At 40.4% G+C, this 12947-nt stretch overlaps 1 protein-coding gene across 8 annotated transcripts in view; it reads left to right on the top strand.

The window, feature by feature from the left end:
* Window positions 1-12947, top strand: part of LOC129040038 (microtubule-actin cross-linking factor 1) — a 379189-nt gene that overhangs the window by 180542 nt on the left and 185700 nt on the right. For all 8 annotated transcript variants that reach the window (XM_054493938.2, XM_063665707.1, XM_054493981.2 and 5 more), the window contains 7 exons: window positions 2981-3109; window positions 3841-3918; window positions 4535-4696; window positions 6112-6216; window positions 6853-6948; window positions 8578-8703; window positions 11171-11323. In XM_054493938.2, the coding sequence (XP_054349913.1) occupies window positions 2981-3109; window positions 3841-3918; window positions 4535-4696; window positions 6112-6216; window positions 6853-6948; window positions 8578-8703; window positions 11171-11323 (849 nt within the window). The remainder of the gene's footprint in view (window positions 1-2980; window positions 3110-3840; window positions 3919-4534; window positions 4697-6111; window positions 6217-6852; window positions 6949-8577; window positions 8704-11170; window positions 11324-12947) is intronic.

Genomic DNA, 12947 nt, shown 5'->3' with positions numbered 1-12947 from the left:
CGGTGTTTGTCTTTCTGTGCCTAGCATATTTCACTTAACATAATAATCTCTAGTTCCATCTATATTGTTGCAAATGACAGGTTCTCATTCTTTTTTATGGTTGAATAGTACTCCATTGTGTTTAAGTACCACATTTTCTTTCTCCATTCGTCTGTGATGGACACTTAGGTTGCTTCCAAATTCTGGCTGCTGTGAATAGTGGTGCAACAAACATGTGGGAATGCAGATCTCTTTGATACACTGATTTTCTTTCTTTTGAGTATATACCCAGTAGTGGGATTGCTGGATCATACAGTAGCTCTGTTGTTAGTGATTTGAGGAACCTCCAAACTGTTCTCCGTAGTGGTTGTACTAATTTACATTCCCACCAGCAGCATACGAGGCTTCCATTTTCTCCATATCCTCACCAACATTTGTATATTGCCTGTCTTTTGGATAAAAGCCATTTTAACTGGGGTGAGATGATATCACATTGTAGTTTTGAGTTGCATTTTTCTGATAATCAGTGATGTTGAGCACCTTTTCATATGCCTGTTTGCCATTTGTATGTCTTCTTTTGAGAAATATCTATTCAAATCTTTTACTCATTTTTAATTGGATTATTAGATTTTTTTCCAGTAGAGTTGTTTGAGCTCCTTATATATTCCAGTTATTAATCCCTTGTCAGATGAGTAGTTTGCAAACATTTTCTCCCATTCTGTGGGTTGTCCCTTTTTTTTTTTGAGACAGAGTCTCGCTCTGTCTCCCAGGCTGGAGTGCAATGGCGTGATCTCGGCTCACTGCAACCTTTGGATTCTAAGCAATTCTCATGCCTCAGCCTCCCAAGTAGCTGGGATTACAGGCACGTGCCACCACGCCCAGCTAATTTTGTATTTTTAGTAGAGATGGGGTTCACCATGTTGGCCAGGCTGGTCTCAAACTCCTGACCTCAGGTGATCCACCCGCCTCGGCCTCCCAAAGTGCTGGGATTACAGGCGTGAGCCACCACACCTGGCCTGTCCCTTTCCTTTGTTGATTCACTGTGCAGAAGCTTTTTAACTTGGTGTAATCCCATTTGTTCATTTTAGCTTTGGTTGCCTATGTTGGTGTGGTATTATTCAAGAAACTTTTTCCTAGACCAGTGTCCTGGAAAGTATTTCTGGTGTTTTCTTGTAGTGGTTTCATAGTTTAAGGTGTTTATCCATTTTGATTTGATTTTTGTGTGTGACGACGAGGGACAGGGGTCAAGTTTCATTCTTTTACATATAGATATCCAGTTTTCCCAGCACCATTAATTGAAGAGACTGTCCTTACCCCAGTGTATGTTCTTGGCATATTTGTTGAAAATGAGTTCATTGTAGGTGTATGGATTTGTTTCTGGGTTCTCTATTCTGTTCCATTGGTCTAAGCGTCCATTTTTAGGCTAGTACTATGCTGTTTGGTTACTATAGCTCTGTAGTATAATTTGAAGTCGGGTAATGTGATTCCTCCAGTTTTGTTCTTTTTGCTCAGGATAGCTTTGGTTATTTTGGGTCTTTTGTGGTTCCATATGAATTTTAGAATTGTTTTTTCTATTTCTGTGAAGAATGTCTTGTATTTTTTTATAGGGTAAATCTTTTTTTTTTTATTCTCTTATTGACAGAGGAATTTATTCTTCATTTTTTGTTGTTGATTGTAACTTTTTTTTTTTTTTTTTTGAGATGGAGTTTCACTCTTGTTGCCCAAGCTGGAGTGCAATGGCGTGATCTCGGCTCACTGCAACCTCTGCCTCCCGTGTTCAAGCAATTCTCCTGTCTCAGCCTCCCTAGTAGCTGAGATTACAGGCATGCGCCACCACGCCTGGCTAATTTTTTGTATATATTTTTTTTTTTTTAGTAGAAATGGGGTTTCACCATGTTACCCCGGCTAATTTTTTGTATTTTTTTTTTTTTTTTTTTTTTAGTAGAAATGGGGTTTCACCATGTTAGCCAGGCTGGTCTTGAACTCCTGACCTCAGGTGATCTGCCCACCTTGGCCTCCCAAAGTGCTGGGATTACAGGAGTGAGCCATCGTGCCTGGCCTCAACTTTTTTTTTTTTTTTTGAGACAGAGTCTCACTCTGTCACCCAGGCTGGAGTGCAGTGGCGTGATCTCCAATCACTGCAACCTGTGACTCCTGGGTTCAAGCCAAGCAATTCTCCTGCCTCAGCCTCCCAAGTAGCTGGGATTACAGGCGCCCACCACCATGCCTGGCTAATTTTTGTATTTTTAGTAGAGATGGGGTTTCACCATGTTGGCCAGGCTGGTCTCGAACTCCTGACCTTAGGTGATCCACCTGCCTCAGCCCCTCAAAGTGCTGGGATTACAGGCGTGAGCCACTGCGCCCGGCAATCGTAACTCATAAGTTTAAGGAAGGCTACTGTATTCCGCAGTTCCAAGGGGCACTATTTACATGTGTTCAATGATAGTGGTTCAAATTTGATATTGCCCTTATCTTTCTAACCCTTTTGTTTTATATTAAATTCTTCCTATGTCTGCATAATATATTTCCCATGTAACAATAAATAAAAATATCCCAAAATAAACTGTTTTAAAATTATCTTCCATTGGCCAGTAGTTGATGTCATGAAATGAAGCTAAATATTTTCAGATACTTCTTTGTTATATCAGTTATGATTGTGAAATGAAAAGACTCCATAAAGAGAAATGCCTAAACTGTAAAGTGAAGCATTTTAAGCCTGTGAAGTTCCGTTTCCCTTCTGGTTGACTACTCCAGGAATGTATACTAATAATGCAGCAGCAACAGGCTGCTCTGTTATATAATTAGTGGGCTCTGTTCTCCTGCTTCTTAGCAGTGATGATGGCGTAATTTTTTTGTAAGAGGCTGTAGATTGAAGGAGATGGCCTAAATGTCCTTTTGCTCAGTCCTCTACCCCTTGCTTCCTTGTCCTAACATTGGTTCTGACCATTTTCCTACCAAGCCAGCAGTAAATTATGTCATATATATATTTTTTCTTTTTCAGATGAAACTGGAGCGAGCAGAGTGGGGCAATGACCTGCCTAGTGTGGAGTTGCAGCTAGAAACGCAGCAGCACATCCATACCAGTGTAGAAGAGCTGGGCTCAAGTGTCAAGGAGGCCAGGTTGTATGAGGTGCGTAGCCTTCAGAATCCACATTACAGGAGGGACGTGGGTGGAACAGATGAAAGGACAGTACACACAATAAAGCTGTATTGAAGGAGGAGGGTGCTCTGGAAAAGAATAATGATGATGAAGAGCGGTTTATGACAAATTCCCTTTTCACATGAAGTGTGTCTGTTAATCTTTGAAATAAACTTGTGAGAAAAGTATTTTTATTAACCCCTTTTTACTAAAAAGAAAAGTGATACTGGAAGCTGAGGTCAGAATTAGTAAGTAGTGGGTGCAGCATCCAAACTCAGGCCCTCTGCCTCTATAAATTCAGGTACTTTTTACTTCTCCGTCTGCCTACAGTTGAGCGCTGATATAGAGAAACTATTCACACAGTTTCCTCTCTACTTCAGTCACTGTTCTGTCTTCCCATTTTATATTTCAACTCTTCCCTTCAAAAAAGCAATTGAGTGGGAATCATCAGGCATTGGTTTTGCTTAGCAGCCTACCAGAATTGCTGGAAACACAGGATAGTGAGGTCTGTTGTTTGTAATTACCCTGCTCAACTGTTGCCCACTTAGTGCTGCTCCAAGCTATAAAATATGACTCAGAAATTTGTTGTCTAAGCTTCTGTTTTCTTAGAGCAACCAATCCATATCTCTTATCTCGACATAATATTTGCATAGTTGCAACCATAACACATAGTTTACTTACTCTTTCTCTAATGTATTTTTATTACATTCTTTTTTAATCAGGGAAAGATGTCCCAGAATTTCCATACCAGCTATGCTGAAACTCTTGGAAAGCTGGAGACACAGTATTGTAAATTGAAGGTGAGTTTCTGCCGATTCTCTTACATTCTGCTCATAGAGAGTCTGGTTCCCCCCAATCAACTCTCTTCCCTAATTCAGAAATCTCCTGGTTTGGCCCTGTTTTGGTTTTCTGCTTATTAGGTTATATCATTTACTATGCACTTATTCGTATGTATTATTACATTTTCTCAATTTTCTTAATGGGTCAGAAACTACTGTTCTTCAAAGTTTTAAATAAATAGAACCTATCCTAGGTATTGTGCTTCAACAAACATGTGGCTATATGTGCTTTGAGACACCAAAACTACAAGTTTGAGATTTGTAGAGAGGGGACTTTCCCTCTGATCTGTTGTTTTTCATCCCTGTTTATCAAGATTGTCCAGAGTAGGACAGCCCAGGACCATTCTTTATCCAGGAAGCACCACAAAGGCCTTATGAATTCTGTTTTCTACTTAGGATTGAGAAGAATTCTGGGAGTCTTATATCAAACTTGTACAAAACTTGAATCCATGGGGAAAAATCCAGAGATTAAGAGCAAATTCATTTCCTGAGTTATTCTCTCCTTTGATGTCAAATGTGCTATCTTCTACAGATACAAAGGCTGGCAGTCTAACCTTATAATCCTTGCTTTGTCTAGGAAACTTCTAGCTTCCGGATGAGGCACCTTCAGAGCCTGCATAAATTTGTTTCCAGAGCTACAGCTGAGTTGATCTGGTTGAATGAGAAGGAGGAGGAGGAACTAGCCTATGACTGGAGTGACAACAATTCCAATATCTCAGCCAAGAGAAATTACTTCTCTGTGAGTGTAGCACAGCAGCAGGCCTGTCATACTTATTTAACAGCAGCAGAAGGAGACAGGGCCTAGTCTGCTGAAAGCTTGGGTGGCTGGAGTTGCACTCTGCTAGATAGAAATAGGGGCCCTACTCAATGCATCCATGCATGTGAGAAGTGTAATTGGAGAGAGGGACAGTAGAACCCTAGAGTTAATTTATCTAGAATGCATTTAGAATGGCAGTGTCTTGGGTGAATAGAGCAGCAACCTGTAAATTGAGTCATTTCAGAAGCAATACAGCATTGTGGTTAAGATTATAGGCTTTGGAGTGCCTAAGTTCAAATTCTTATTCTTCCACTAACTAGCTCTATAACCTCGGGAAGTCATTTAATCTCTCTGGACCTCCATAAAATGAGATAATAGTACCACTTCAAAGCTACCCCCTCCCCTAATAGCACGTATTCCCCAACGGTTGCATAAAAGATTAAGATTTAATAAGCTAATCTAGACAAAGCATTTAGTATAGTATTGTTTAACTGAGATATACTCTGGACTTTCCACAAATTTCTGAATTCTCCTTAATTCATTTATTAACTTTTTTGTTTCAATCTCTTCGTTTGTAAAATGAGAAGGGAAATTTAACACTGGACAATAGGACACTGCTTTTTATTCTTTTCAATGAAAGATGTAGACAAGTTAAGATTAGTTTTTGCTACTTTTAGTATTTTCACACTCAGAAGATTTTTAAAGATTTTGTAAACTATGCAAATACGGAGTTTCTTGTTTTTGTTTTTAACATGCACTTTAGATAGTTTAATTCTATTGATTTAGGGTTCTTAAAAAATATAGGCTTCTTCTGATTGGAGAATGGCATATCATTCTGAATTAAAGAAGGAAGAATGGATACTATAATACAATAAACAGGCTGTGTGAGAACTGAAATTAGGCTATAACAGAGATATAAAGAAAGTGCTCTGAAAACATAGTAAGGATCAGTATCCAGCTTCACAGAAGAGCTATTTAAATTGAGTCCTGCAGTTAATAGAATGTAGAGTCAGTGGAGGGCATTGTAGGCTGAATAGTCTAAGCAAAGCCAACCAGTCATTGATACCCATGTCCTGGTGTGTCTTGTACTGGTGTGGGTACTGATGTGCAGGAACTGTCCACTCCAGCCAAGTTATCTCCTTTCTCTGGTCCAATGCTTATTCTGTGTTCCCCCATTTTACTCACATCTGGGTCAGGTCCCATGTCCTTTGTGAATCATTTTCCAATAATTCCAGTATTTGTGTCCTTCTCTGCAATCCTCTGGTATGCACTGTTTATACATCTCATTTTGCCACCAATTCTATATTAAAATAGGGGAGGGAACACAGCTTTTATTTATGCTATCCGCTCCCCACTGCCAAGAGCACTTATGCTGTAAAATTGAATTCAATTTTCAGGAGTTGACAATGGAACTGGAGGAGAAACAGGATGTGTTTCGTTCTCTACAAGATACAGCAGAACTACTTTCACTTGAGAACCACCCAGCCAAGCAGACAGTGGAGGTGTGTGACTTGAGAATGTGTGAAGGTCAAATGCTGAGAGGTTGTTGTTATAAAAGTATTCACATTAGAGACTTTGTTCCACTGAAAGACTTGGAGAAAGTGTCAGGGAACATTTGTCTTGGGTCTTCTCTCTTTTCATTCCTGACTGTTCCTATGTCCCTCAAAAGCCTGCAAACATTTTTGTTAGTCTAAGGAGACTACTAAGAGAAACAATAGAAGGGACATTGGCTCACAGCTTTCGGAGGAAAAGTGACTTGGACCATATTTCTTCAAATAACTATCCAGACAGATCCTGACTTGACTCTTGTTGGTGTGGTGCCTTTGCCAAAAGAAGAGAAACAGTGGAAGAATTCCAGAGGAATTTATTTATGCCTGGGTTTTGCTGCCTAGATCATTTACTTACAACCGAGTGTGGAAGAGACCTTTTCTGTGTAACCCCCTCTAACAAAACCATTTTGGATTAAAGGAACACCTCTTACTCGTGGGAAGCATTGAGCAGATGCCAATCAAGTATCTCCACATCTTTTCTGTTGGCTTCTCTATCATTAGCAGAGTTGTACTTGGAAAATAGTATTGCGCTTATATATTGAGTCTGTTAAACGCATGCCCTTCTGTCTGTGTGCTTGTTTATTGCAGGCTTACAGTGCTGCTGTCCAGTCCCAGTTGCAGTGGATGAAGCAGCTGTGCCTGTGTGTTGAGCAGCATGTGAAAGAGAATACTGCTTATTTTCAGGTTTGATGGATTTCTGTGTTTGTGTGTGTATGTACATATGTATGTTGAAGGTGAGGTTACAAACACATCTGTGTTAGTGTGCTTTTGCTGTATAAACCACCACCTTAAAATTTAGTTGCTTAAAACAATAGTCATTTAGATAGCTCATGATTCAGTAGGTGAGCAGTTTGGGCAGGGCTCAGCTAAGTGGTTCATCTTATGTTGCCTGTCTCACTCATGGCTGCAGACAGGCTAGGGGCTGGTTGGTCCCAAATGGCATTGCTCATGTCTGAGAGTTGGCTAGGTGCTGGAACACCAACCCATGTGTCTCTAGCATCCAGCAGCTTTCTTCACAAAGTGGCTGTGTTTCATAAGCAGCAAGAGAGAGTGAGTCCTAGAGCACAAGCCCTTTTTTTCTGCTTCTGTCACATTTATGAATGTGCCTTTGGTTAAAGCCAGACATGTGGCTATGCCTAGCTTCAAGTGAGGAGAAATAGACTCCACCTTTTGATGGGAGGAGCTGTAAAATATTATGACCTTTTTTTTTCTTTTTTCAATCTGTCAGAACATGAAAGAATGTACTGCTGGCCGGGCACCATGGCTCACGCCTGTAGTCTTAGCACTTTGGGAGGCTGAGGCGGGCAGATCACCTGAGGTCAGGAGTTCAAGACCAGCCTGGCCAACATGGTGAAACCCCTTCTCTATTAAAAATACAAAAATTAGCTGGGTGTGGTAGCACACACCTGTAGTCCCCAGCTACTTGGGAAGCTGAGGCAGGAGAATTACTTGAACCTGGGAGGCAGAGGTTGCAGTGAGCCAAGATCACACCACTGCACTCCAGCCTGGGTAACAGAGCAAGTGTCTAAATTAAAAAATTTAAAAAAAAAGAAAGAAAGAATGTACTTCTTATTTTCAGGTGAGGTGGGAGGAGGAAATAAGCTGTTACTTCTGTTTTTGCCCTAGATTTTTTTTTTGAGACACAGTCTCACTCTGTCGCCCAGGCTGGAGTGCAGTGGCACGATCTCTGCTCACTGCAAACTCCGCCTCCCAGGTTCATGCCATTCTCCTGCCTCAGCCTCCCGAGTAGCTGGGACTACAGGTGCCCGCCACCACACCCGGCTAATTTTTTTGTATTTTTTTAGTAGAGACGGGGTTTCACCACGTTAGCCAAGAAGGTCTCGATCTCTGACCTCGTGACCTGCCCGCCACGGACTCCAAAAGTGCTGGGATTACAGGCGTGAGCCACCGCGCCCGGCCTTTTGCCCTAAATTAAATAGTCTCCCTGATTATTTCATAGTATTAATTGAAACATTTGATCACTCAACCTTAGGTTTTTCATGAAATACACCCCACAGGCAAATGCTGTACCTAGCCAGAAGTCAAGAGGATAGAGCAGTGATTTCTGAGGGGGTGAAACAGGCTAACTTTTCGGTAGGGTAGGGTTTGGAGTAGTCAGCACTAATATTTTGCTGCATGGCTTTTTAAGCCCTTCAGTTTATGTTTCAGTGGTCCTTGTAATAAGCTGTCACTAATCCAGTAGGGTGTAATCAGCTTTGCTAAGCTCTGCACAGTAAAATTGTTCTTTCTTAGTTAATATTCCAGTGTTCTGATGTTTTGAGCAGAAGGCATCCTTATTTTGTATTCTCATAGTTCTTCAGTGATGCACGAGAGCTGGAGTCATTCTTGAGGAACCTCCAAGATTCCATTAAACGAAAATATTCCTGTGACCACAACACCAGCTTATCCCGCCTTGAAGACCTGCTCCAGGACTCCATGGTGGGTGTTGCCTCAGTGGGGATGATTACTTCTGAGAAAGAGAGTAAACCATATCAGCTGCTGCTGTTTATATCCTTGAAAGCTCCAGGGCAATGGGCCATTGTTGTAATAAAGTTTGGCTTACATTCAAATAGTTTTATCGATGTTGTTCTGTCTCTTTCCTTTTTTCCTTTTCTTTTCTTAAATAAGTTGCTAATAAGATTTTTTTGGGTATGTTATTGAAGTAAAGGCCTAGTCTTCTCCTCTGAGTCACTTTGAGCTCGTTATACTTTCTTTGCATTTTTCCTATTTTAATGTAATAGTTGGAGCCAAGGACGAGGTGTTGAGCATGAAAAAAAGGTTGAAGGGGATTAGTTGATATCAAATTCTTTTTTGCTCTCTTATACAAAAAAAAAAAAAAAAAAAAAGAAAAGAAAAGAAATACACCTGAGTCAAAATTTTCCTCCTTGGTAGTTTTCTTTTAGATGATAATTAAAATTGATTTTAATTCAAAGAAACATTAAAAATCTTATTTAGATGTAATATTTGTGCAGTTATTTATGAAGCAATATTAATTTTTAAGAAATAGTTTTACATTCAGTATTTAGTTCAAATCAATTTTATATTCATTTTCTCCAATGAATTATTTCTTCAGGAGTGCTGGTAATTAAATTAGCAGAAAGACTACTTATATTTAGTGAATGTATATTACACAGAGTTGGCAAGACAAGGCTCAAGCTACATCTCAAATTAAAATAGAAATGTATGTGCAATAGGGAGCTTAACTTTTCCTTTGTGAGAAGCAAGGGGAATCTTGCATTTCAATAGAAAGGTCTAAATAAGAGAACTAGAATAACCCAAAACAGTTCATTTTTTTAGTGGGTAAGATTTGAGCATTTGTGAATATAAGTTTTTTTATTTTTATTTTTTTACACTTTCAGGTATTGTAAACCTGTCAGTGGTTTTACATTCACCTGGGCAAATAGTCTGTTAATTTAATTAATTTGGAATGAAGGATGAAAACCTGACTTTTCAGATGTTGTCTCTAAAATGTCTCTCTCAGAGGTACTGCAAGTATGAAGGAGGAATATAATCATTGGCTATTATCTCCTCCCTCCCACAGAGTACCTTCTGTCATAGGGTAACTCCTCTGCAATGGTTGTCATATCTTCTCTTCTCGAGGGTCGCTGCTCTGTTCCCTCCTCTCCAGGTCAGGGTCATCGGGTTGGCGGCGTCATCGGGGCATGGAGTCACCTGGGTCTGCTCCTCAGCTTGTCCGTCAGGTTCGGGAGCATCTGTCCTGGCTTCTGGTTCTTTTCAGAACTTTTACCACGCTGAGCACTTGGTCTCTGGAGCTTGAGCTGTTTGGCTGTGGGTTAGACAGAAATTGACATCTTATTGCAAGGAAACTGAAATGGGTAGACCAGCTCTCAAGTATGGAAATGTGGCTGTCTCCCTGATATATTCCATTCCTCTTTCTTAACTAATAAGTTAAAGTTGTATTTCTTCCAATCATGCTCCCGGGGACAGGCACAGGTAGTTTATTTAAGCATTTCTTTTTCTTTACTTGCATATTCTTAGTTCTTTAATGGCATTTCCTAACATTATTAACTCTTTACTCTCATCGCATCTACATCCATCCTAAGAAAGCCCTCTTCTGGGGAGACTTTTATACCTCAAAATGGGCTTGAAACATCCGGGTTAATGGACAAAGTTTATCTTTTACTCTTTAATGGAATTGGTGATGGTTTACTACCAATTTTGTTAACAAGAAGTTTATTCATTTTTAAGATTATTGGATTTGCAGAGATTTGAGAGTTTCAATTTTGCATGATACTTCTTTCTAACCAATCAAATTTATATGAATATAGCACAGCAAATACTAAGAGGTAAACCCTAAATCATTTGTCATGATACCTTCACCAACAGCATTGTTGGTTGAAGAGCTAAGATCTTTCTCTAGAAAGCTTGACTCAATTTAGGAAAATAAAATATTTGGAGTAGAGCTTGGGAGATATAATTATTTTTAAAAATGTAAATAAGTACAACTAGCTTCTCCTAAGCAGAAAGGGAAGAACTGGTTTCTACCAGTGAGAAATTGACTAATAATAATATACCTATTATTGATTTTAACTTTCATGTTCTCTGAATCATGTTTAGATAGATTTTTTATTAGCTTTGTAGCTGTATTTGGAAGCTAGAAGTATTTGTTTTTATTTTGATTTTTGCATGTGGCTTTATGGTTAATTGAAAGTGGCATAGGGAGAAAGCTGCAAAGTTTGAGTGCGAAAGCACTTGGTAGAAGACAGAAGCATTCTCTCCTTTTTTCTTTATCCTTGTCTAAGTCTTTAAGATGGCTCCACCAACCATCCCTACTTAACTGAGAGATGACATTCTCTGAGGGAGTGGAGTATTCAGTTTTCTTTGTTGACTTAGTCACCCTGAGTAGCAACATTAATGTCATTTTGTTTTTCTTATCATTTTGTAGGATGAAAAGGAGCAGCTTATACAGTCTAAGAGTTCCGTTGCCAGTCTCGTTGGGAGATCAAAAACCATCGTTCAGCTAAAACCACGCAGTCCAGACCATGTGTTAAAGAGCACCATTTCTGTCAAGGCCATCTGTGACTATCGGCAGATCGAGGTGAGGAGGTAGAAAGGGTACCTCTGGGCCACAGGGGGCAGGAAGAAAGAAGGGAAGCCTTCAGTTAGGGTTATGATGATAAGAAAAGATCAAATTATAGCGTTTTTAAAATTAGAATTTAAACATGCTGAAGTCTCTCCTATCATTAAAAAAAAAAAAAAACTAAACTAAAAACTTCAGCCCTATAATCTTGACCTGCTCCCTGCCTCAGTGATTGGCATCATTATCTACTCAGTTGCCTAAGTGTTGACAGAGATGGTACTTTGTAGCACTTGGGAGATATCCTTGACTCCCCCACCCCTCTTATTCTCCACAGCTAATAGGACCATCAAGTTTGTACTAATTTGTAAATATCCCTTAAACGTACTTTTTCTATCCCTGCTAATATTACCCTAAGAGCATAAGTGGCTGGGTGGAGAGGCTCATGCCTGTAATCCCAGCACTTTAGGAGGCTGAGGTGCATGGATCACTTGAGCTCAGGAGTTAGAGACCAGCTTGGGCAATGTGGTGAAACTGCGTCTCTGCAAAATATACAAAAATTAGCCAGGTACAGTGACTTGCAGCTATAGTCTACTCGGGAGACTGAGGCAGGAGAATCGCTTGAGCTGAAGAAGTGGAGGTTGCAGTGAGCCAAGATCGCACCGTTTGCACTCTAGCCTGAGTGAAACCCTGTCTCAAAAAAAATAAAAGGCATAAGTTTCTTTCACTTGGATTATTGTATCAGCCTCCCCATTTAGTGCACAAAGGATCCTACCACCAGCATGTTCTTTTTTAAATTTTATTTTTATTTATTTATTTATTTATTTGAGACGGAGTCTCGCCCTGTCGCCCAGGCTGGAGTGCAGTGGCACGATCTCGGCTCAGTGCAAGCTCCGCCTCCCGGGTTCACGCCATTCTCCTGCCTCAGCCTCCCAAGTAGCGGGGACTACATGCGCCCGCCACCACGCCCGGCTAATTTTTTGTATTTTTAGTAGAGATGGGGTTTCACCGTGTTAGCCAGGATGGTCTCGATCTCCTGACCTCGTGATTCGCCCACCTCAGCCTCCCAAAGTGCTGGGATTACAGGCATGAGCCACCGCGCCCAGCCTATTTTATTTTATTTTTTGAGATGGAGTCTTGCTCTGTGGCCCAGGCTGGAATGCAGTGGTGCCCTCTCAGCTCACTGCAACCTCTGCCCCCCAGGTTCAAGTGATTCTCCTGCCTCAGCCTCCCAAGTAGCAGGGACTACAGGTGTATGCCATCACGCCCGGCTAATTTTTTGTATTTTTAGTAGAGACAGGGTTTCACTGTGTTAGCCAGGATGTTCTCGATCTCCTGACCTCGTGATCTGCCTGCCTCAGCCTCCCAAAGTGCTGGGATTACAGGCATAAGCCACTGCGCCCAGCCTTTTTTTTTTTTTTTTTTTCCTTTAAATAACAATCCTGTGCTTAAATCTTATAATAATTACTCATTGCTCTTGGGAAAAAGCCTAAACTCCTTAATGTGGCGTTAAGTTCTTGAGTAATCTGTCTTTACCTCTCTAGCCAAGACTGGGTCATATCCTTTATTGCCTGGTAAATTGCATTTGTCACACAGTATTATAACTACATACACCACCAGAATATGTGGAAATACAGACTATGCT

The sequence above is a fragment of the Pongo pygmaeus genome, chromosome 1 (assembly GCF_028885625.2).
Source record: "Pongo pygmaeus isolate AG05252 chromosome 1, NHGRI_mPonPyg2-v2.0_pri, whole genome shotgun sequence".
Lineage (NCBI taxonomy): Eukaryota > Metazoa > Chordata > Mammalia > Primates > Hominidae > Pongo > Pongo pygmaeus.
The sequence above is the reverse complement of the archived record's forward strand: the minus strand, read 5'-3'. Positions and strand labels throughout refer to the sequence as shown.